This window comes from Telopea speciosissima, chromosome 4 (assembly GCF_018873765.1).
Source record: "Telopea speciosissima isolate NSW1024214 ecotype Mountain lineage chromosome 4, Tspe_v1, whole genome shotgun sequence".
In the NCBI taxonomy this organism is placed as follows: Eukaryota; Viridiplantae; Streptophyta; class Magnoliopsida; order Proteales; family Proteaceae; genus Telopea; species Telopea speciosissima.
This window is the reverse complement of record NC_057919.1, coordinates 11,474,575-11,497,771: the sequence shown is the minus strand read 5'-3', so window position 1 is coordinate 11,497,771 and position 23,197 is coordinate 11,474,575. Positions and strand designations below refer to the sequence as shown.

The window sequence follows — 23,197 nt, the reverse complement described above, 5'->3', positions numbered from 1 at the left end:
TCAACAAAAGAAAAGAAAGAAAACCGTGGAAACGAAAACTTCTCTAGTTCTAGTGGAGCGCACAAATGAGATGTGATGAAATGGTATTGTAAATAGGAGGGCAGCGATGTCATTTCATGTGATGAAACAATATTGTATATAAGAGGGCAGAGGAAATTCCTTGTTTGTGTGTGCCAAGGAACTCGAACTCGAACTGGACCAACCTCGTAAGAGGTGATGCCACAAGCCATCTTAGCAAGGGGCTGTTGGAGTATAAAGTGAGATCTTGAGGGCTGTAGCTGGTTGTCTCCTCTTCATGGTCTCATTTAATTTAAATCTTAGAATAGGGACTAGGGAGTTTCATATTCAAAGATTAGAATAGTTGTCCAAAAAAAAAATGGAATCTTAATGGGGGCATGGGGAAACTCTATTATTTTTCCTAATAGGTGTCGATATTTATTTATTCTTTTAGGATGTGAAATTAAAAGAGATCAAGACCCCACTATTTTTAATTAATTTGTAGTTCAAATATTATAAACTAATTAAAGTGGATTATATAATCAAAGCCACTCATTTTTTTAGTCCTTTTAGAAGGTTAGGAAAAGCTCACTTAATCATGCATGATAAAATACAATGAATCATACAAATGATAACAAATCTTCCGATCTTAGGGGGTGGATCTACGGAATGTTGGTGTTAAGACATGATCTTTTTTGAGGATATCAGAAACGTGCATGGAAAATTATTGGCTTCCCAAACCCATTGTTTAGTAGTTGTCTCAATGGATCCAAACCCCACCTAGAAGGCTAGAATTAAAATCTGAAGCACAAAGTACTGACAGTAGATTGTTGATCATCCATAAAATGTAGAAGTGTGGGTTGTGGACCACCTTAACTACACTACGGCCAGATTTGGTATGACTTCAATTTCAGATGGATTTCATGAAATAGTCAATAAATAGATTTTTGGTCAAGGAAACTGAAATTGTTTGGTTGTATCAATATGAAATATTTCAAGAATTAAAAAAAATCCATTTGGTAGTTCAATTCCTGAGAATAGATATTTCTTTGGGAAGGATGGTGGTGGCCGGGGTGGGGTGGGCAGGAGGTGGTGGTGGTGGTGGTGAGACTATTAGGAGAAGAAGGGTGGTGTTTTATTTTTAACGTGAAATGACTACTCTGTCTATCAAATTAACCATGTGCTCATTAAAGAGTAAGAATAAAAATAAAATGAAATAGAAATTCTAAAATAGCTCCTCATCTATTTCAGAATTTCTATTTCACTGAATAAGATGCAAAAATTAAATAAAACAATTTCTAAAATAGAAATTATCCCATTAAATTGATTAGAAATCATAACCAAATCAGGCCTACATTATGTTTTCCTTCACTCCTTTACAAGGAACAATTTCTTCTCAACTGTGATGTGGCTTTTGTGTCATCATTAATTCTTATAGTCCCCGTTGTATAGGATCTGAAAAAAATCCATTTTTCCAATTCTAACCAAAGAATTCAGATCTAATCCCCTATTCCTCTTGTCTCCAGTACTCATGAACCTTCCTGTAGCCAATGATGTATAATTGTATAGGGTTCTCATGAAGGGCTAAAAAAAAACCTATGTATAGGATTTCTTCTATCCATCTCAGGTATGGATTTAGGTATTATTATCGTATCAACTGTATCGATCGATAAGTATCTAAAGCATTGGTACTTATACTACTGTCAAAAATTGGTTTATTTTTTAATTTGCACCCGTTATATTTATACCGTATCAATATCGACGAAGAATGATATGGACACTGTTACGGTATCAGTGTGGATGGGTGTTGAATGGGTCAATTTCTAACAAATTGGTAAGGTCAATTCTTGGATAAAAACATCATAATCGATGGAACATTTCTAAAATATATCGATTTTAAGGTTTTTTCAGATTGATTCAAGCCGATTCGAATCCAAATCAAATCGGAACCGACACTAACCACTTCCATCACCGATTACACGTTTTAAAACTCTGGTGTGGACTATGGACTGGGACTGTGACTTGGAGAAAATACTACAACTACTACTAGGCTTTGAATTTTGAAATTTATACTACTAAAGGCTATGAAATCAAAGAACCAGTCAAATAAGCATCTGTCTTTGTCTCTCAGCAGTCACCCACAGATACCCCATTTCTCATCCTATGGATGTGGAATTTTGGTGCCATAAATGAGGAATAATATGAGTTAATTAGGGACAAGAAAAAGAATAATCTTTTTGTCTCTCATCTTTAGCTTTCTTCCAAAAATGTCTTATCTTTTAAGGATTTGGTTTTATTTGTGGAGACTTCCTGTTTGTTTTTTTTTAAGCACGCTTGTGTTTGTTTCTAAAGGATACACGGAACCTTTTTAGGTTGAAGGATGTTGCCAACCCCAACCAAAATCTCTGTAACACACTTCCTCTTTACTTTGGAGGAAAGTACACCGACAGGAGACACTACAACTCACATCTTTTTCTCTCTTTTCCCCTACAAGGCTACAACAGAATACAATTGGAGAAAGAAAAGAAAGGAAAAGAAAAGGGAGAATTAGGGTAAGGAGTAAGGACTAAGGAGACGTGTTCATATCAGAGTATATGCAATAATGATCTGTCACAGGCTTGCTTTCCTACTCATCCTTTATTTTATTTATTTATACTTAGTTGTAGTTAATTGTGAAATTTGTCTATGCTTTTGTTTTTTGACCGAGTTTCCCTTCAGCCATGGATTTTCATTCATCGAGGTGGGTTTTGATGTATGCAAGAGGTATCGGAGGGTATTTTATGAAAAATACTAAAACCTAAGAGAGGTTTGCCAACCCTAAGATGATGAGAATATATTCACCGGGTGGTGGAGGGTCAAAGTGAGATCTGTCTAATCCATTATAAAAAATTAAAAAATTAAAAAAAAAAAACCATAAAGGCAAAGGTTGAAGCCGTACATAACAAGGAACAATGCCTACCAGTATTATTCAAGATATACTAAAATATATATATATATATAACTACAAAAGGTTCAATGGATGTATTCATGTCTAATGTATTTCTTCATAAAATTATATATATGTACATTCCATGTACTTTTCAACTATATTTATGAGAAAAAAATAATATATAGTTGTACTTTAATTTTCAATTGCAAAATCTATAATAATATTTTTTTAAAGACTATAAAGTCTGAATAATATAATGCTATATAGTTTTCTTATGGAAATAAAACGAGGGAAGGGAAAAAGAACTTCTACACCATGGATATGGAAAAACTGTAAAATAAATTAAGGAAAATGTTCTCTGTGGGGAGGGGGCGAAATGACCCCTTCCCCATGATAGGTGGCAATCACGACTTCGATGCCAGCACGCGCTCTCATTGGCTGTCGTGCATGCATGGCCCCTGTGCTCCCCCAATAAATTATTAAAAAGAAAAAATTCAAAAAATAAGTGTGTTTATTGTGAACCATATTGCATGGCATCTTGAACTAGGATTTTTCAGTTTTTCTAGTTTTTTATTCTTTGTTGAGTACTTGCAAAAAAACAATATTTATTTTTTTAAGTTGAATTCATTAGATCTTTATAATTAGATTAGTCAAAAAACAATATATTACATTTTTTTTAACAATTAATTAGCTATTAGCAACTCAATCGGGAAAAAATTGGGAAAGAGACTAGCTTTCAACCACCTATTTTTAATCTTCTACTTGTACTTATACATGCAATCCTCCTAATTCCTATAAATTGTTCAATATTTTTACATATATAAATACACATGATTAGCTTTCTATTTTGTTAATGGGAAAAGTATCTCCGAAGTCTGAACTGTCTGGGTTTCCTACGTCCCTCATAAGAATTTATTTATTTATTTTTTTCTCTCAAAATAATGAATTAATTATTCTCTGTGAGGCAGTGTATGATATCCTGATGGCTCAAGAACCCTTGTTTTATGTTAATGGGATTTTTCTTGGTGATACACTTTAAGGTGTGTCGAATAATTTATAATTTTATTTTTTTATCTTTTTAATATAATATATTTTATAACAACACAATAGTAATTAGTCTCTTTCGAAGTATTTTAAAATTTCTTCTTTAACTCTAACTTAAAGAACTTTTGAAAATAATTCATAGGAAGGTTACAAATTAAATCCAAATTCACCTATAGAGAGGTGTCATTGAGATAACCCAATATTAGTTTTAATTTATTTCTGATTAAAGGCCATCTAGGAACAAAGCTTCACAGAGTGAAGAGGCATTATAAATTTGAAGGGATAAGGGACCATAGCAAAGAAGAGGTATATATGTAATTTTATTCAAGTATCGGACCAGAAAGATGGGTTTTATTAATGGCTTAATCGTCAACCCACCAATTGCCCAAAAAAAAAAAAAAAAATGCTTATTGCCTTGGCATGTACTACGTACACGACCGCATTTCCTGCTTTTATATATATAAATTTTGCGTATGCTTTCTACGTAATTTCAATTTTCTCTCTGTGGGTTGAGCTCAGGCATGCATGCGTGGCTTGCGATAGCATCACTCTTGCGCACTTTTGATGAGGAAATCAAGGTCATCACCCCAAGAGTGCTCTCTCTCTCTCTCTCTAGCTAGATAGGAAGGTTGTTGATCAGTTCCCTCATGGCAAGAGAACGCTACCCGTTTGTAAATGAAAGTGTACATAGAGGCATTGGTTTAGATGTGATTTTTTTATTTCATTAGGGGTTGAATGGTCTTTTCGTATACAAAGGTATTGGTTTGTATCTAGACGTAGGAACTATGTTTACCACGCGATGGATTAGCATTCTTTTTCCTTTTTTATTTTATTATTATTATTATTATTATTATTATTTTTTTTTTTTTTGGCTTTTATATTGCGTAGCATAATTGGAAAACTGGGTTTTGACTGGGCGAGTCGCCCAGGTCGAGTCAAAAATTTGGAAAACCTGATCAAGAGTCATGTAGACTAGGTCATGGTAAAAAAATGACAAGACTGGGTCATAAACCGTCCGAGTCAAATAAGACTCGATATTTTTATTTGAGTCATGACAAATTCGATGAGTTTTGAGGTTTTTTAAAAAAACTATAAAATCTGTTCACTTAGAAATTGAGGTGAATAAAATAGCAAATCCGTATTCTAAAACAGCAAGAAACCCTCAACTCAATGACTCCCTTCTCTTGTTCAATGGCATAAAGTCAAAATACATTGATATATGATTTCTTGACCTTTTTTCCTTCTTCTAGTTTTCCCATATATTTTTCTGGTTTTTTTTTTTTATACTAATTTATACATATTTATCATATTAAAATAAAAAACGTGACTCGTCTTGACCGGGTTTGACAAGGCCAAGTCACTAGATTTTCTAAAAGAAGAGTCTGAATCAGAAAACCTGTTTTCCAACTATGTTGGGTAGGCATTCTGTTTGAGTGGTATTTTCACATTGGTTGATGGATTTCTTGACCACAATGTAGGTTTTTCTTTTGGGGTTTTAATATTGATAGTTTATATGTCAGGAACTGTGAGAAAATGAGAGAGAGAGACGTAACCGTGTTCATGTAGACAGCAGTGGCCTCAACTACTAATAAAAAAAGGGGAAAGAGCTGGTTCTTATGTAATCTTTGAAATACCAGCTCATATCTTGCTAGATTGTGATTTTATTCAATTCTTTGTTTGGTTTCACTTCCACACTCAACTTACAACACAGATCTTCTACGGCGTGCTGTCCTGTCCTACTTGTGTTGCGCAGACACAAGGCGACGTGCATTGACCGTCTTATCCCTACTTGGGCAAGACACTCAGGCAGGGGTAAGGCGGTCAATGCCCATCACCTTGTGTCTGCACAACACAGTAGAATGGACAGCCCGCACCGTAGAAGATTTGGATCCCTCAACTTATGCATAATAATAGCTAAACACACAAAGAATTACTCCTATATCTTTCAATATGTTCATCAGGAGTTTGCCCAATTAGCAACTTTTAGTATAGTTACATACTTGGCTTGTGCCTAGGAGCTAGCAAGGTAACCTTATTTTGTGGCATATATTTGAACCCTAGGAATTTCAAAATGTTTGACAATATGGATTTGCCTTATCATGTTATTGAACCAAGCATATTTCCATCAACTAGATTAGGGAAAGATAGGAGTATTCCTGGGATCAAGATCTCTTTGTAGGTAGATCCACGAGTGGAAGCTGGTGGAGTCTACCACATAATAGTCAATTTCATGTGGGGAGTGATGTTCATTTTGTGCGACTAATTGTAATTTCTGATACCCTTTCGTGTATTTGGGAAATCGCCTTTGAAGCAACTTTATGGGATTTCAATAATGGTAATATAGCAACCTTAAATCCTTAATCCCCTTAATAACAATCGCATAAATACAGACATCCAAATCCTAAGTGTTCTCTTAACTATCACAATCAAACCAAGCAATATATTTATGTTCTAAATTAACAAAATACAATTCTTGTGTTTTTTAAATTTATTACAAGTTCTTATAAAGCATCACAATAATACCGTGTGACATATAAACTTCGTCCAAAACTATAAGAGTGTGATTACTTTCCACGTGAGGTTTCAAAATTCATAAAAATGTGATATTTAACATAGGAGAGCACGACGTAATCTATTCATATGATTAAATAAAATTATCCAAACAAATAAAGCACCAAAATGATTTTAAAGATATATTTGGATATATCTTAAAGTGTTGTTTGACTGCATAAAGTATCATTGATTGTACAGAAATTACCTCCATTAGGATTGATATCCTACGTATCTATCTAGCGATTCGAAGAGGCCAGGACAACAGACCCATAAGGGGCGAAGAGAGGCTCATAAAGGGCCAACACTTATTCCAAAAAGACCTGACTTGCTGCACGCGGATAGGGCAGGAGGGGTTTTGAACTCGAGACCCACATAACCCGAAGCACCACTATGATTATTAATATTATTTTTTTTTTGAATTCTTAATTGAACATATGTATATAGATCTCATAGGCACTGTAAACAAAGACTTTGCTTGACTTAACAAATTGATTCATCTGGGTCATGTACTTGTCAAACCATGAAACTTTGAAGTAATAGCAACCAATGAAAGCTAAATTCTCACAAGTTAATTAGAAACTTCCTTAATGTAATTCTATTGGACAAGTATTTGGATTTGATAAGAAGGATAAGTCATTTGATTATGATTACCACTAATATATTAGATAGACACGCATACATAGGATGACCATGTCGACTAATTAGCTCTTCAAAGTAGAGACTAGAGACTTAAGAGTAGGAGAACAACGAGAGAAACCAAAAGACCAGGTCAGCCCTCATATTTAACCACCCGCCCCATTTTGTGGAAAACCCACATCCTTGGCCGGTCCTTTCTAACACTTCTGTTACAATTAAGGGGAAAGGGGGAAAAAAGCATGTTTCCTTCATATTCTTCTTGCATAATAAATAGTGGGGTCCATACTGACATTTTCTCTCTTTTATTATGTGATCGTATAGTTTTCATATGAATAAATAGTAGGACTCACATGCACTGGCATCTTCTCGTGTTTCAGTCCTTCGTTGGTGTGGCAAGCAGATTCCTTCTTACACTGCCTTAATAGGAAACCCTCCTCTAATACCATTCTCATTTGTCAAGAGTCAAGACTCATGCTATACACAAGAAACACGGCTTTGCCACAATCTAGTCTACAACAGTGTTTCCGATAGCATCTGAATGGCACAAGAGAGGGGAATATGCACCCTACACCCAAACACATAGAAAAGGCAAAAATGCCACTCTTGTTGATGTTTCCAAGTGCGTTTTCATTGGCCCGTGCATTGGCACAGAAGCCACACTCTTACACAGAGTTCCCTCAAAACAAATTGATAAAAGAATTAAGAAGAGTAGACTCCAATTAAAAGGTTCAAACAGTCTTTGTTATGAAATAACAAAGGGAGCCTGACTAAGTAACTAAACCAGCCCATCTCTCAAAATTCCAACAGAAACTAATAAATTAAGGAACCCACCATGTAAAATTGTGAATCACTAGTTGCCAACTTACAATGGAACACCAGATCACATTTCATGAATTAAAACCATAAATGAACCGATCTACAAGATCAAGGGGGATCAATTATGGATCAAAACTAACTTGGAAAATCCTTTTGGAAACCATGCATGATAAGTCTAGACAAACTAGGGTTCATAGTTTGAGAACTCGCGAGATCTCGTCGAGTTTCTCGATTTTTGAAAAAATCGAGACGCTACTGTCTGCGAGTCTCAAAAGTGCAATATCTCAGCAAAATCTTGGATCTCGGTTTGGGTCTCGGTTTCGACCTATTTTTTAACACATCTCCAACTTAAATACCTCACCTAACTCGACAGAATTCGACATATCTCGACGAGATCTCGGATCTCGGATCCAGATCTCGGGTTGACCCATGTAAATGATCCATCTACTATGTATTTACCTAACTCGATGAAAAAAAAAATGCACCAACTTGACGAGATTTCGACTCGACTAGGTTTTTCAAAGAGCCAAGTTGGTACTGAGACCTGAGTTTTAGTACCTTGCTATAATTATGCTAATTGGAATTGGGTATCGAATTGGACATGGTTAGTAATCTCAGATGGGATCAGTCTCGGACAGTATTGTCCGAGACTAATCACGATACCAAGATTACGAACCATGGGTTAGTGCCAAACCAGATCAGATACCGAGAATACGAACCATGGGTTAGCTCCAAACCAGATCAGAATCGGTTTCAAAAACCTTGTCCGATTCTGATCTGAATCGTCCGATTCTAAATGATTCTGTTTTTTTTGTGTTGTGTGTTGATGTTACCTCACACCCCCTTAAGGAAAGTGTGTGAGAATATTTTTTTGGGTCTTCCCGGTAAAACAGAGGGGGGCAGTTCCAGCAATCAGCAACCCCCTCACCCCTTCTTCCCTGTCCCTCTCTTACCTCGTCGCTTCAAAAAAGTCTCGTCTTTTGACTAACTCTCTTTCTTCTCTTCTTCCTTCCATTTGCTTTAAGCCTTCCTATCTGTTTTGATGATTGGCATCAGTCTTTATAAATCAATTTGATGGTTCTCCCGTTTGCAAACACGGGAGGCTATTCTGCAAAATCATGGGGACTTGTCTTTCAACCACCAAAGTCAGTGGCGCAAACAGCAACGCTCCTTCTAACAACAACAGCATTAGCAGCAATAGAAACAACAAAAATAACCAGAAAGAGAGTTCCAAAACCTCTTCAACATCGGCAACCCAGAAGGATACATCGCAGCATCCACAACAGAAGCCATATGAGAGCCATAAAAATCGACCACAGCAGCAACAGAAGGATAAAGGGCATTCGAGGCGGCCCAGTGGGGTTATTCCATATGGAAAACGGACGGATTTTGGGTACGCCAAGGATTTCGATAAGAAGTATTCGATCGGGAAATTGTTGGGTCATGGGCAGTTTGGTTACACGTTTGTTGCCACCGATAAGTCCACCGGGGAACGGGTCGCCGTCAAGAGAATAGAGAAGAATAAGGTATTTTCTGAATTGGGTCCTTTCCGTGTTGTTTCTTCTTCTTCTTACTCTTCTGGGTATTCGGTGATGGGAATCGTTAGGGTTAATTCTGCGAGATTCTCTGTTTTATTGGTGCAATTGCCTTTGTAGGCATTCATATGAATATTTTGTTCTTTATTCTTATTGGCATTTTTGCTTTCATGATTCGGATTCTGTTTGAGTCTTCGTTTAATTGATTAATTCTAGATAATTGTTCTGGAGAAATCTGTTAAATATTGCTAGCGGCTACAGTGGATTTGAAAAGCTCTCCTTATTTTCACAGGGTTTGATTCCAAAATCGTTCGAAAACTTTACTTTATTAAGATTTAGATAGATTCCCCTCCTTTTTTCAGGGAGTTTTGTTTTGTTCACTGTTTCCTCGAATATTGACCAAATCGATTCCTTTGCTTGGCCAATATTCCCTCTTTAGCATGATTCGCAAACCTTTTTTTGTTTTATCGTTAATCGGTGTCTCATAGATCAAGTCAGTTACATTCATACAGAGAGTGGTACGAGGCCTCATGGAATTTGGACCCAATACTGGGAACTCGGGGTTTCACGTTTGGTTATTAGGTGCATTACAGGACTATGAAAAGTTCCAGAAAACAGAGAGCCATGTTTCATGGTCGTTTGAATGTAGCTTCCATACCGACCTTGTGCGGATTATTAATTTATTACTACTATCAAAGTGAAGCTTTTTTTTTAGGGGGGGATCCAACAGACATTTCATGTTATCTGCATTATAAGCAATTATTTGAGTTATATTGTCACATTTGTTTAGGGAAGTATCAAATCTAATGTTTACCACAGTAGCCAACTATTGGAGATTTCTTCATTTTGTTTATGGAACTGGGACCTTATGTTACTATACCTGTTTGTGCTCTTATGTTCTCTAATACTTCATTGTTAATTGTATGAATAACTGAAGAGAGTAAATTATACACCATTGGTATGGTTAGAAAAAGAGGAAATTTATGATGGGGAGGGGTTCCAAACGTCCTCAAAAGATCTTCCAGACTTAATGGTGATTTCGGCGAATTCTGCACTGCAGATTGGGAATCATCTTCCCTCTGTTGCCTGAGGTTCGCAGGCGAGAAACTCCAAGGAGATATAAGTCCCACAGATACTTTTCTTTATTCTTCGATGAAACTATGCTAAACCTCTTATGCACATGTGACTGTTATGCATCTCAGTTGTAGAACAGAGTATGCTTCCCTGATAAATTTTCTGAAATTAACATGTGAATTTAATTGTTTGAAAACAGAGTCCACATGTCATTCTTTGGTTTAAAAACACAAACAGAACTGTATATGAGAGATGCGAAGAAATTGTTTCCCCTTCCATAATAACTTGAGAAATCCAAGCCTTCTAGAAGTTATTGGCTCCTTTAGCAGTGAAATCCTTGTCTTTAAATCTACTTCTCCAATTGGTCCATCTCTGAGGAATTTCTTATAATTGTTCATTTGTGGTTTGTCTTATTATAATTGGACACTCAAATGTTCATTTTGTTAGCTCCCCCTACCTTTATGTTGCCAATATGATTGAACGTGAGCTGACAATAGGTGCGGTTTTTCTGCTAATTTTTCCATTTTAAAACATTGAGGAAAGATTGACACTGCATTCTATTCCTTTTCCCCTTGAATTATACTTTGTACTCTGCTCTCATACCATTAAAGATTGTATTCAATCTCTAGTTCTTGATCTCCATTGTAGAATTTTACTTCTATTTTTGATAAAATTCTGAGGAAAGTTCTTATCTTCGTTGACAGATGATCCTTCCTATTGCTGTTGAGGATGTTAAGCGAGAGGTCAAGATATTACAAGCCCTCACAGGCCATGAGAATGTGGTTCAATTTTATAACGCATTTGAGGATGAATCTTATGTCTACATAGTAATGGAGTAAGCACCCCCTCCCTTCTACCTCTCTTTGGAGCATCTTGTTCCTGATTTTGAAAGTCTAGCATTTGCCAGTATTGATTCTTTTTAATGCTATTATAGTATATTTAATTTTGCTTCTATGATCCCCATTTTTTTTGCATGTTATTGCTGTTTGTTTTTTAACTTTTCCTCTTGTGTTTCTCCCTTCCACTGAACTCATATGTATTTTGCATCAAATATTAATCTTTATGTTATCAGTTTGAGATGATGGTTTCTTCATAAATCTTTTGTTAGGTTATGTGAGGGTGGTGAACTGCTGGACAGAATATTGGCCAAGTAAGACACAGCTCTTTTTTATTTAAGTTGGTGTTTTGATTCTGTCCTTTATCTGGGTGATTTCTTTTTATTTTTCATTATGCTCTCTTAGTTCAATTCTTCAAGATGCTTGTTGTTAACTATTTGCATTTCTGATCTATTTAGTATACGTTATTTCTGTCTTCATGGGCTGTGGTGGCAGCTCTCCTTGATAAGAATGTAGTGAAGTATAGTCTTATTATATTGTTGTTGTCATTATGAAAAGAACAGTTGGAAAAGATCTATTATTGATTCCAATGGCACTGATCTTGTACTTACTCTTTGTCCAGGAAAGATAGTCGTTACACTGAGAAAGATGCGGCAGTTATTGTACGGCAGATGCTCAAAGTTTCAGCTCAGTGTCATTTGCATGGTTTGGTACACCGTGACATGAAACCTGAGGTACAGTCAGAGTGCATAAACACACAGGATATAAATTTTTTTTTTTCATTCTCGTTCACTGCAACTTGACAGAACGTTTTCATTATGTTTCTTCTGGTTTTAGAATTTTCTTTTCAAGTCAACCAAAGAGAATTCATCGCTGAAGGCCACAGATTTTGGTCTCTCTGACTTCATAAAACCAGGTCAGTATAAGTTCTATGATAATAAAAATGTCCCAATATTTTCCTGATATTATCATAAGAAAATGTATTTCTTATGAGTAAATTTGACATTTTTCTTTCTTCAAAAACATTTTAAAATAAATTACATTTTGTGATGTGTTTGATATTCCTGTTTATATACAAATCTTATTACTTTTGCATGTGAGTAGATTCTTATGGGCTGATGAACAAAATAGTTAAAATTTAATTATTTGTAACAAATATTATTCTTTCTGTTATCTGTTTGAGATTTGTACAATATTTGTGTAGAAAAATCCCCTTGACATGATTTGTATCCTTGAGTAAATGGACAAGTCCCTCACTTGGGGTCAACAATTTTCTTTTTTGTGGTAGATCAAGATGTTCTGCACTAAACAATAGTAAAGAGCCTTTCTTATATCCATGCTAGTGAACTAATGCAGGGAGAAAATTCCAAGATATTGTTGGCAGTGCCTACTATGTTGCACCAGAAGTACTAAAGCGCAAGTCAGGGCCTGAGTCAGATGTTTGGAGTATTGGTGTGATTACATACATTTTGCTCTGTGGAAGGCGTCCATTTTGGGATAAAACTGAGGATGGAATATTCAAGGAGGTATGCCGCTTTTTTAAATTAAATGTCTGTTAATGTTCTCTGGTATTTTTTTTTAAAACATCCATTAGTTGCTTGAACTTAATGTCTTGACCGTTGTTCCATAAGGCTTTTTCTCCTGCTCAAATATTTGATTATATCATGTAGTATCGAGCCTCCCAATTTCCTTCTTTTGGAGGGTTAAATATTTATGCATCCATTTCTTTTTCTCCTTACTTTCTTTATGTAAAAGAAATTGGGTCTGTGTTTGTAGTTCCTATAGGTTCCAATCACACAAGCTGCATCCTTTCTACTTTGGGGTTTAGTTGGTCTCATCCATACTTAAGTACATAGTCCAAGTCTGAGTAGGAGTTGTTATTTCTATAATCCATATGCTGATATGCAGGGCTACAATCTGACCCATTTATGAATGATGAATAAATTGAGAAATCCGCTCAAGTGTTGACCTCCTCTCTGTGGATTCACAGTGTTGAAGCTGGATTTGTAGATCTTCTAATTCTTTTCTTTTTCTGTTAATGTCATTTCCTACTAGTGCATAGCCCAACATTACCACCAATTTCAAAAGCTTGCATACCTTCTTTGATGCTTCTAGAAACTAGCCCTACTGCCAAAAATATGTCTCTAATAACCATGGTTACTTAAAAAACCTAAGGCAATAAAAAAAATAGAGCACTAAATATTTCTCAAAGAACGGATCTTCTAATAAATACTTTAGCTGGAGTGCTGGACCCTACATATTATCATATCCGATGACTAGTGATGGGTGCCACAGAACCAAACTTCCAGATAGCCTGCAACAACATATTTCTTTCATTTTGTTCCATTCTTGCTTCATGAGCTCCCCATCGTGTGTGAATGGCAAAACTAAGAGTAAGGGGAGCTGGTCAAATGCACAGGCTAGCAGCTGGAGTCCTTATTGTGAACTCCACTGGTAGGTGATCTCAGTGTTTCTTATCCATTTTGATGTTGATAATAAAACTTGGAACATGATTTTGTATTCTTCCGATGAGATAAAATTTTGATCTTTTACTTTTCCATTTTTGATATTATGAAGCCTTTGAAGTTTACCTATTTCAACACTATGTTCATAGGTCTTAAGGAACAAGCCTGATTTTCGTCGGAAGCCATGGCCAAGCATAAGCAACAGTGCCAAAGACTTTGTAAAGAAGTTACTGGTGAAGGATCCTCGTGCTAGACTGACTGCTGCTCAAGCCTTATGTATGTATCATTTTCTCCTCTTAAAAGAATTAAATGCCATTAACAGTTTTGAAAGACATTTATTTGTAATTTCTTTCTTATGATTGGTAAAGTAGGCTTGACTTGCTGATTTTTCCTGGGTTCTGTTTTCACATTAGAACTGCTTTATGGTAGTTTCTTTTATTTTGTTTGACCTAAAAGTTAACCTTATGTCTCCACAATGCCATCTTTCCAGCACACCCATGGGTTAGAGAAGGAGGTGATGCCTCAGAGATCCCCGTGGACATATCTGTGCTGTCCAACATTCGGCAGTTTGTGAAATATAGCCGATTGAAGCAGTTTGCTCTTAGAGTAAGCATTTCTTCTTCTGGTTGTAGCCCTTTCTGTCAGAGATATAAAATAGAGCTCACTCTGACCTATTTTTAGTAGCTATTGTGGGTTACGAACTCTATATTTACTGTGTCTTGCAGGCTTTGGCTAGCACACTTAATGAAGAGGAGCTGGCTGATCTCCGGGATCAGTTTGATGCAATTGATATGGATAAAAATGGTGCTATTAGTCTTGAAGAAATGAGACAGGTATGTTTTCCTGGCATTCTAAGTTGGACTTACACAACTTTTCATGAGTATATAACCGTAGTCCTGTCTATGGATGTATGTGAGTTTATCAACAAGTATATATTTGCATCTTTTGTAATTGTGGCTGGTCTCTTTGCAGGCCCTTGCGAAAGATCTTCCTTGGAGAATGAAGGAGCCACGTGTTCTAGAGATCCTTCAAGCGGTATGCTATTTCCCCTGAATTTTAATCTGCTCTATTTTTTTCCTCTTCTGGGTGATTCCTTATCTTTGAGGTCCTCATATTGGTTTCTCTTATGATCCTCTATTCCCTCTAGGTTTGTCCTTGTCTTTGCGTGTGTTTTTTGTAAAGGCGGTGACAGCTGATTGGGACTGATAACTGAAACCATCACTTGCACTGTTTTCTGCTTGCATCTCTGAATTGCATTTGTTCTGGAGCGTTACATATTTAATTAATTAGTATTTCATAACTAATCGAACTTCCTGATGACCAATCCTGCCAGTCTTTGTTTTGCATTCTTTGCCCCAGTCGACCTTGCTATCCAGCACATTTTTAATTGTCATCTCAGACTTGTATTTTCACGTCTTTAACTTGTTCCTGTTTGTATGAAACAGATAGACAGCAACACAGATGGGCTTGTAGATTTCCCAGAATTTGTTGCAGCCACTCTTCATGTGCATCAATTGGAGGAACATGATTCTGAGAAGTGGCAGCTGCGTTCTAAGGCTGCTTTCGATAAATTTGACGTGGATAGGGACGGATTTATCACACCAGAGGAACTAAGGATGGTTAGTTTTAAAACTGAGCTCTCACCTAGTCTTCTCCCCCCCCGCGTTTCTCTCTGTCTCTCACACACACACACAGACCAAATTTTGCAATTTTAATGTTTCAGTTACTAAAGTTGGTCCACTGTTTGTAGCACACGGGACTGAAGGGCTCCATTGACCCACTTCTAGAGGAGGCCGACATTGATAAAGATGGGAAGATAAGCTTGTCAGAGTTCCGTCGACTTCTAAGAACTGCTAGCATGAGTTCACGCAATGCACCCAGTCCATCCGGAGTTCAAAATTCTCGGAAGATGTAAGAAGTGATTGTTTTAAAGACCAACAGCAGGAGAGAAGTAGGAGGGCATGGTGAGGGTGGTGATACACCTCTTGTAATCTATGTACTAAAAGACCAAAATCCTAGACAGCCCTACTTCTGGTTCTAGCTCTACGGCGGACTTGAAGACCCGTGGACAAGTGAGCTTTGTTGATGGATCCACATAGGCTTGTGAAGATGGATTGACACCAGGAGAAAGCTTGTATAATTCAGAGTTGGTAGGACTACACACGAAGATGGTTTTGGTGAACTTTTGTTTCCATGGTTACTGTACATTCTTTTTCATGATTGGGATCCATTAGTTGTTCCCCTACTAGTGTAATGTGAGTAAAGTTATAAAAGCAAAAATTTGGTGCCTTGGATTTCTTTTCTCACGCTACTTGAATAACAGGATTCCCCCAACCCTTCCCCCCCCCCCCCCTCCCTCCCCAGCCGATCTCACCCAAATTTTGATTATGCTTTTGAGATCTTCAAGTGCCAAGTTTGCTTGAGAAAGGAAAAACTCTGTTTTTTTTTTGTTTTTGTTTTCTGTTTCGGAGAGGTTTTTTCAGTCTAACAAGATTAGAGAGTTTCTCTATTCCGACATCAATATTCACCATGTGGCAGATTGGACAGAGCCAAAATTTTGTGGAGGCAAATCCGAAAAGCCTTCTCACATAGAGTCGACTAAGTGGTGAAATAAAACTCTAAAAATTCAGTGAAAAATGAAGTTTTTCTAAAAGGAAATAGATGGTTGAAAATACAAGGCAATATGTTAATAGATGGGAGGACATATGATTGAATTTTCAATAGTAACTAGACTGAGTAAAACAAAACTTTCTTCTACTGCAAATCATAAAATGGTAAAAGTACTATAAAAAGTTGCACATGTGATTAAACTTCTTCCAAATTTGTAATGGTGGATTAGCTCTTCTAGAGCAAATAAAATTTAAACGATTTCCCTTCAGCTTTGATTGTTTGCATGGTAACCTTGTTATTGGAGTTATTTTAAAAATAAAAGAAAGTCCTATAAGAATGAAAAGGAGGGAAATTATGGAACTGCAATATGAAAATTTGGAAAAAACAAATTCCCGTCCAGGCTTTCAGGGAGTGCCCGGGAGAATCCAACGATTGGATTGTACCGTACACATCCCGCACACATCTGGGCTTTGCATGGTGGTTTGGCAATGCTTGCTTAAGAACTTACCCGAGTTTTGATTAGTGGATCAACTCCTCTCAATATACATCGATGTTTGCTATATGCACCATTTTATTAGAAATAATATAATTTATTACTTTCCAAAAAAAACAGAAACGTTTTTTACTTCAAAAATTTTACGGGAGTGATTTTTTGTGAACAAATTGTTCCATGTCCACTATGAACATTCGCCCTGGAAAAATATCACCTCAATTTGTGTCCGTCAGTTTCCTCAATTCCCCCTAATAGAGGGAGGTGGACCCCACCTCGGGTAGTGTATTCGGGCAGGAGATAAGGTGGTAATTTCTGTCCCCTACTAGATGGAATTGAGGAAATTGAGGGGATAAAGATCCCATTTGCCCCCCCTCATCCTTCTGAAAATTGTCTCTGCCCGGTATAGTTCCCTAGTGCCTCTAATAAGTGGGGTGGATCCCACCCGGACAGTGTGTTTGGGCAGGGGATAAGGTGATCATTTCTGCCCCTATAAGAGGAATTGCAAGAAATGTATCAGATAGGGAACTGCAGGGGAGATCTCTCATCCATCTTCCCTCCAATAGTCCAATACGAATTTTTATCATCTACGATTCCCTGCCCGGTATGGTTCCTACAATCCTCTAACAAGAGGGGGGTAGAACCCACCCGAGTAGAGTGTTCGATCAAGGGGTGGAATGGTCATTTTGCCCCCTGTTAGAGAATTGTAGGAACTGTACCAGGCAAGGAACTTGAGGCGATAAAGGTCCAGTCCAATACTCCAATGTGAACCACCCAGATGGCAATGGGCCAATGGCAATTCATGGTTTTAGTGCACGGTATCAGAATAGATATCGATGACCTGCAAAATCGATTCTCGACTGTATCGGACAAAAATACCCCTAAATTTTCTTAAAAAATGAGTTTTCTGACCATTTTACCCCTTATCCGTACCATGTTACCAATATGGTGGTATCAGCACAGTACAGGTATTGATGACTAACGAAATCGATACGTATCGCCCGATATGGACGATACGTTACCGATACTTAGAACCATGAATGGCATCCAAATGAGGTCGTATGTAGTAGTGTAGGTTGTAGAACTACAAAACGTGTGTGTTTGCGTGTACAAGAGTTGACAGCTGTCATAGCAATCCTCCTTAATCATACACCATTGATGTTCCTTCAGATTTACCATTCAAAAAATCCAATGGACCTCGCGTCTGATGAACGCGCAAACATTTTTCGCTGGCCCAGTATTTGTTGAGTTTATAATCCCGTCATCTTCAGATCCTTCCTCCTCCGCCCCTCCCTCCCCCCACACTCTCTTGCCTCCCTCGCTAAGTCACTCTCTCTCGTTAAGTCACTATTCACTGTTCACTCTCAGTCCTCTGTAGAGTCACCAAGCTCTTACTCTGATAGTCTTTGAGGTGAGATCGTAGTAAAGATCGGATTTCTTCACTCTTTATTTCTTTCTGCAAATTTGTTCATTTGGCGAAAGCCTTCTTTCATGCGGTTGGGTGAGATCAGATCTTTCTTTGCTGAAGTTTGGAAGACTTTGGCTTTGAGGGATTAAGTTATATCAGTATGTTTCTGTGAAGAACAACTTCAAGAATTCGTCTTCATCTGGTACGTCTTCTCTGAGTACTGTATGTAGATTGGATTTTCTTTTCCTTTTTCCCTGTTTTTGCTTCCCACTTCCAGATTCATGAAGCTCACTCAGAATTTGGTTTTATCTGTGTGGTATGAATTCTTTCGAGTTATTATCATTTTCTTGGTCTTTGATTTCAGTTGAAATCTTAGGATGAGTTTAAAATGTGAGATCTTTAGCATGCATAGTTGATTCTTTTCCTGCTTTTCTTGATCCTTCTTTTCCACACTAGGTTTTCTGATTTGAGAGTTTGGTTGAAATGATTAAATTCTAAGTTATAATATTTCTTTTGGCATGAGATGTGTCTCTTGGTGGTTCGAGAATTTTTAGTTGGAGAACTACTTGCGCTTATTTTAGAGCTACATGTTCAGATCTTGGAGTAGCCTCATTCTATCTTTTCGATGTTTATCAAGTAATTTTGAGGATACTTATCCTCTAAATTAGAATAACTTTCAGAGTAATTTTTCCCAATGATACAACCCAGAGGTCTAAGGCGCAATCCTCCAAGACTTACAAAGAGGAACACTAAGAATATAGACTAACAAGGCAATGCAGATAACTAAGTCGAAGAATATTAGTCCATAGCAAGTGCATTACGCATGGCAAAACACCAACCTGCTACCTAACTCATCTGCAATCTGATGTTCTTTTCTGAGGAAACTTTTTTACTACAAGTGATGATTTCTATTGGAGATACAAGAACAACTTTTTGTCTGTTTTTTGGAAAGTAAAAGATTTCCTGTCATCAAAATTATCGTAGTTTTGAAGGAAATGGATGCCAGAGCAGTTGCAATAGACTTTCTCTATATTGTTCCATATTTACTATTTTGAGAGATGCTTTATGAAATGGAAAGATTACATTTACAGAAGTGTTTGTTCTCTGTTCCTTCTCTAACATGAGTTTATGATTATTGTTAAAGTGATTCTAACAATAAAAACCCAGCCTTTCTTTCTTTTCCTTTGAAGTTTCATGCATAATAATAATGTGTTCTATCTCATCTTATATGGTTTGTGCTCTTTCTTTATTTACCTGAATGCAAAACAAATATCTTCTTTTCCTTCTCTTTTCCCCCCCTTTGTTTAAACCATCAAGTATGTCCTGAGCAGAGAGTATGTTAAATCTTATACAACTCTTTTTTCCTATTTTTTGCTATTTTCCCTTCATCTTTTCATGGAAATGATTCAAAACATGTTCTCCTCACGTCACATGAACACTGATATGGCCATGGTGTCTTACCATGGCAAATTTTGAAAAAGGAGATGCCCTTGCATGGTAGAATTCTTCGATTTACTTAGCTAAACCTTTTCCCAACTAAATGGATTGGCTACATGGATCTTTTTTTGTCCATTTGCCAAGTTTGTCTGTCCAAAGCCATTCGTATCTTTTTCTAAAGTGTGACTTGTAGCTTCCAGGGGGATACCCTAGCATAAGGTTTAAAAAGTGAATTTTTAAAATCCATGCCAAAGTTTTGTGTATTTTAATTACAAAAATAAATCTATTGGATGCATTGGTGTGTAGGCTCACTTTATGTAGTCCAGGTTCAGGATTTTACTCAATGAAATCTGGGATTGTGTTCCTGGTGAATTAGCTATTCACTTCAAACATAGAATTTTGAGTGGAGACATTTTGATTGGCTTAATCTTTCTAGTTTTATATAAGAAAATTTCCATTGCATTAATTTTTAGAATCTCTTATACCAGTTCTGTTTCTTTATTTTAACTTCCAACTTTTCTCCCCCTTCCCTCTCTTTTCCCTCCATTAGCTTTGTGTGAATTGGAAGAGAGAAGATTTTGAGGAAAGAAATAAGGGGGGAGGAGATATGAGCTTCGGAATGGGGTTGAACCTACTCCTCCTACTAGCCATGGTGGCCACCAACATTCTCTCTCTCTACCACCTATCATCCTCAATCCAAAGCAAACCCCCAGCTCCTCCCCCAGTTCCAGACCACCTACTTCATCAACTCAACACCATCCGAGCCACTATCAATCACCTCACTCATCTACAGTCTGCCGGCACCACCAATCCCACCATCACTAGCACCCCTTCTAAAGCCACAATCCCTTCAGATCTCCTCCTGTATGCACATATCTCTCCTATTGCCTCTGCCTGCCACAACCACCCTGACCTGCTCCATCGCTACATGAATTATACCCCATTCTCCCTCTGCCCACCCGACGCTGACCTTTCTGAAGCCCTTATCCTTCGTGGTTGCCACCCTTTGCCACGCCGGCGTTGCTTCTCACCCACCGCTCCCAAACCACCCTCTTCGCTTCCCACCAGTCCATTCCCTTCCTCCTTACCTGACTCTGCTCTCCTGTGGTCCACCTACTCTTGTAAGAGTTTCGATTGCCTTAACCGCTTCAATGAAAATTTAGGTTTTGAAATGAAAATCGAATCTTCCAAATTTTTAACCATGAAATCAGAGCTCGATCTCACGATCCCCCAATTACTCAACATTGCAAAGAGTTCTTCCAGTGTTCTCCGCCTAGCATTTGATATTGGAGCTGGAACCGGGACCTTTGCAGCTAGAATGAAGCTCCACAATATTACTGTTTTATCTACTACCATGAACCTTGGTGCTCCATATAGTGAGGTGACTGCATTGCGGGGGCTTGTCCCACTGCACGTCCCATTGCAGCAGCGACTTCCTGTCTTTGATGGGGTTGTCGATCTTGTCCGATGTGGCCATGCTGTTAACCGTTGGATCCCTATTACAACAATGGAATTCTTGTTCTATGACGTTGATAGGGTGTTAAGGCCTGGAGGGTACTTCTGGTTGGATCATTTCTTCAGTAAAGCAGTTGATCTTGAGAGGGTTTATTCGCCATTGATTGGGAAATTGGGTTACAAGATTGTGAAATGGGCAACAGGCAACAAGACTGATTCCAGTGGAATAAAGAATGGAGAGGTTTATTTGACTGCTCTGCTGCAGAAGCCGACAACGAAGTAAGATTTAAAGGTATGTATCCCAGCTTGGATGATGATACTATATCTGTAACATTAACTCTTAGTCGTTTTTCTTGTAACGAGGATAGAAAGAAAGTTTGATTTAATGAAATTTGTGATTCACAATTAATGAAGAATGGCTTTCCTTCAACACCAAACCGTCATTCAGTTTTGATAAAACAACAGATAACACTAAAGCCATGTTTAGGCATATGCTTGAGCTTAAATTTTTTTTTTTTTAAAAAAATACTAAACAATAATAGTGTTCTTGAGGTTCTCTGTGAGCAGACCTCTCACCTTTCTTAATCTAGCTTGAGTTGCCAGAGTATGTGAAATATTAACTAAGGTCCTTTCCTGTTTTAAGAGCTTTACAGACTGAGATTGTTTTAGAGAGAAAAATATCTAAAAAAACATTCCCACTGCCATGCTTGTTTTTATTCCCTTGTCAGACGTTGCCCTAGCTATTTTGAATCTGTCTAAACTTCTATGGAGTCACTTCTCAACGACATTGCCCTATGGATTCCTTGTTGTAGCCTTCCTGACTCAGCTTCTGGTGGAGTGCCTGCATACCCATAGTCTGCAAATGCAGTGACAAACTGGCGCACTGGAGAGGATCGCCCTATTGGTAAAGATTATTGTCAGGTTCTACTACGGTGAACCTGTTGTGGCACAGAAAATCCATAAATCTCTCACAAAAAGTCAGCTACATCAGTTCTTTGCTTTCAAAAGGAGTTATTGAATTGGAAGTTCTTGAAACTTCATGCTACTGTGGATTCATGATGATCATATTTCTTTAGACCAGTTTGGTAAGAAGTAAAGTGAAGCGAATGGAAATAAAATTAGAGAAAATCAAAATAGAAAGTTTTACAATCATTGCCAAGAATAACTATCTAACTAAAACTCAATAATATATTCAATTTGGAAACTAAATTTTACTTCATTTTGTCTGAATAAAAAATTTCTACAAAATGTAAATTTTAGTTGGCATATTTTCAAGTTATTGGTAATGACTATAAGTCTTTTTATTTGTTATAATTTTAGGAGAAAAGTTTTCTGGTCAGTGGAACAGAGTAGAGACGAGAAATCATGGTCTAGAGAAAAAAGACTAAAAAAATAGAATACACTCTCCCTCTTATAGGACAAAGTGTCCAAAATACCCCCCTTAATTTTTTTTATTACTTCACTTCTAACCAAACGTGGCATTAGTCTTTTGGAGGTTTGCTTTTTGCCATGGCTTTCTTCCAACCCTGCTCAGATTTACAGGCACGCCATGGTTCCTGAAGCTTAGGGAGTGCATGGTGACTTAGCTTGCAATGCATCTTGCAAGAAGGCTAATTTTGGTTTTGTCTTCTTTGACAGTCGACATTTCAAGCATGCTCTTTGAACCCATCTTGAGAACAACATTGGCCATCGTCAAGGAACTTGAAGGCTTCATTGCAATGTGCCTTTAATGGAGGAGTGAGGTGACTTGTCAGGAGCTTCATTAACTCTGTATGCAATTTCTAGTGTAGAAATAATTCCTGCTCTACAACTGACGTATGCTACATGGTAGGGTTGGACGAGTTTGAATTTTTGAATAGGTAGATTCCAAGGTCCCTACTAACGTGTAAAATTTCAAAATAAATGGTATTTA

General features: G+C 37.3%; 2 protein-coding genes across 3 annotated transcripts; both read left to right on the top strand.

Annotated features, from left to right (window-relative positions):
• The first annotated feature begins 8,848 nt into the window (after positions 1 to 8,848).
• LOC122660202 (calcium-dependent protein kinase 18-like) lies at positions 8,849 to 16,179 on the top strand. 2 transcript variants are annotated; one of them, XM_043855416.1, is made up of 13 exons: positions 8,849 to 9,284; positions 9,315 to 9,501; positions 11,289 to 11,419; positions 11,693 to 11,734; positions 12,043 to 12,154; positions 12,258 to 12,336; positions 12,777 to 12,946; positions 14,035 to 14,161; positions 14,376 to 14,491; positions 14,611 to 14,718; positions 14,858 to 14,920; positions 15,331 to 15,504; positions 15,636 to 16,179. In XM_043855416.1, exons 1-13 carry the CDS (start codon positions 9,094 to 9,096, stop codon positions 15,798 to 15,800), a joined length of 1,665 nt encoding a protein of 554 aa, XP_043711351.1. In that variant the 5' UTR covers positions 8,849 to 9,093; the 3' UTR covers positions 15,801 to 16,179. The 2 variants fall into 2 exon arrangements, with proteins under 2 accessions (XP_043711351.1, XP_043711350.1); XM_043855415.1 differs by having other exon boundaries at positions 8,849 to 9,501.
• A 2,148-nt stretch (positions 16,180 to 18,327) lies between these two features.
• Positions 18,328 to 21,715, top strand: LOC122660203 (probable methyltransferase At1g29790). Its single transcript, XM_043855417.1, has 2 exons — positions 18,328 to 18,595; positions 20,381 to 21,715. Exon 2 carries the CDS (start codon positions 20,438 to 20,440, stop codon positions 21,566 to 21,568), a length of 1,131 nt encoding a protein of 376 aa, XP_043711352.1. The 5' UTR covers positions 18,328 to 18,595; positions 20,381 to 20,437; the 3' UTR covers positions 21,569 to 21,715.
• Positions 21,716 to 23,197: the final 1,482 nt, after the last annotated feature.

Bases quoted from the DNA above. Each gene is read 5' to 3' on its own strand.
- LOC122660203 (XM_043855417.1), top strand. From the start codon at position 20,438: ATGAGCTTCGGAATGGGGTTGAACCTACTCCTCCTACTAGCCATGGTG.
- LOC122660202 (XM_043855415.1), top strand. From the start codon at position 9,094: ATGGGGACTTGTCTTTCAACCACCAAAGTCAGTGGCGCAAACAGCAAC. The intron at 12,947-14,034 runs GTATGCCGCTTT...CTATGTTCATAG, and splicing joins AGGATGGAATATTCAAGGAG to GTCTTAAGGAACAAGCCTGA. The intron at 14,162-14,375 runs GTATGTATCATT...CCATCTTTCCAG, and splicing joins GACTGCTGCTCAAGCCTTAT to CACACCCATGGGTTAGAGAA.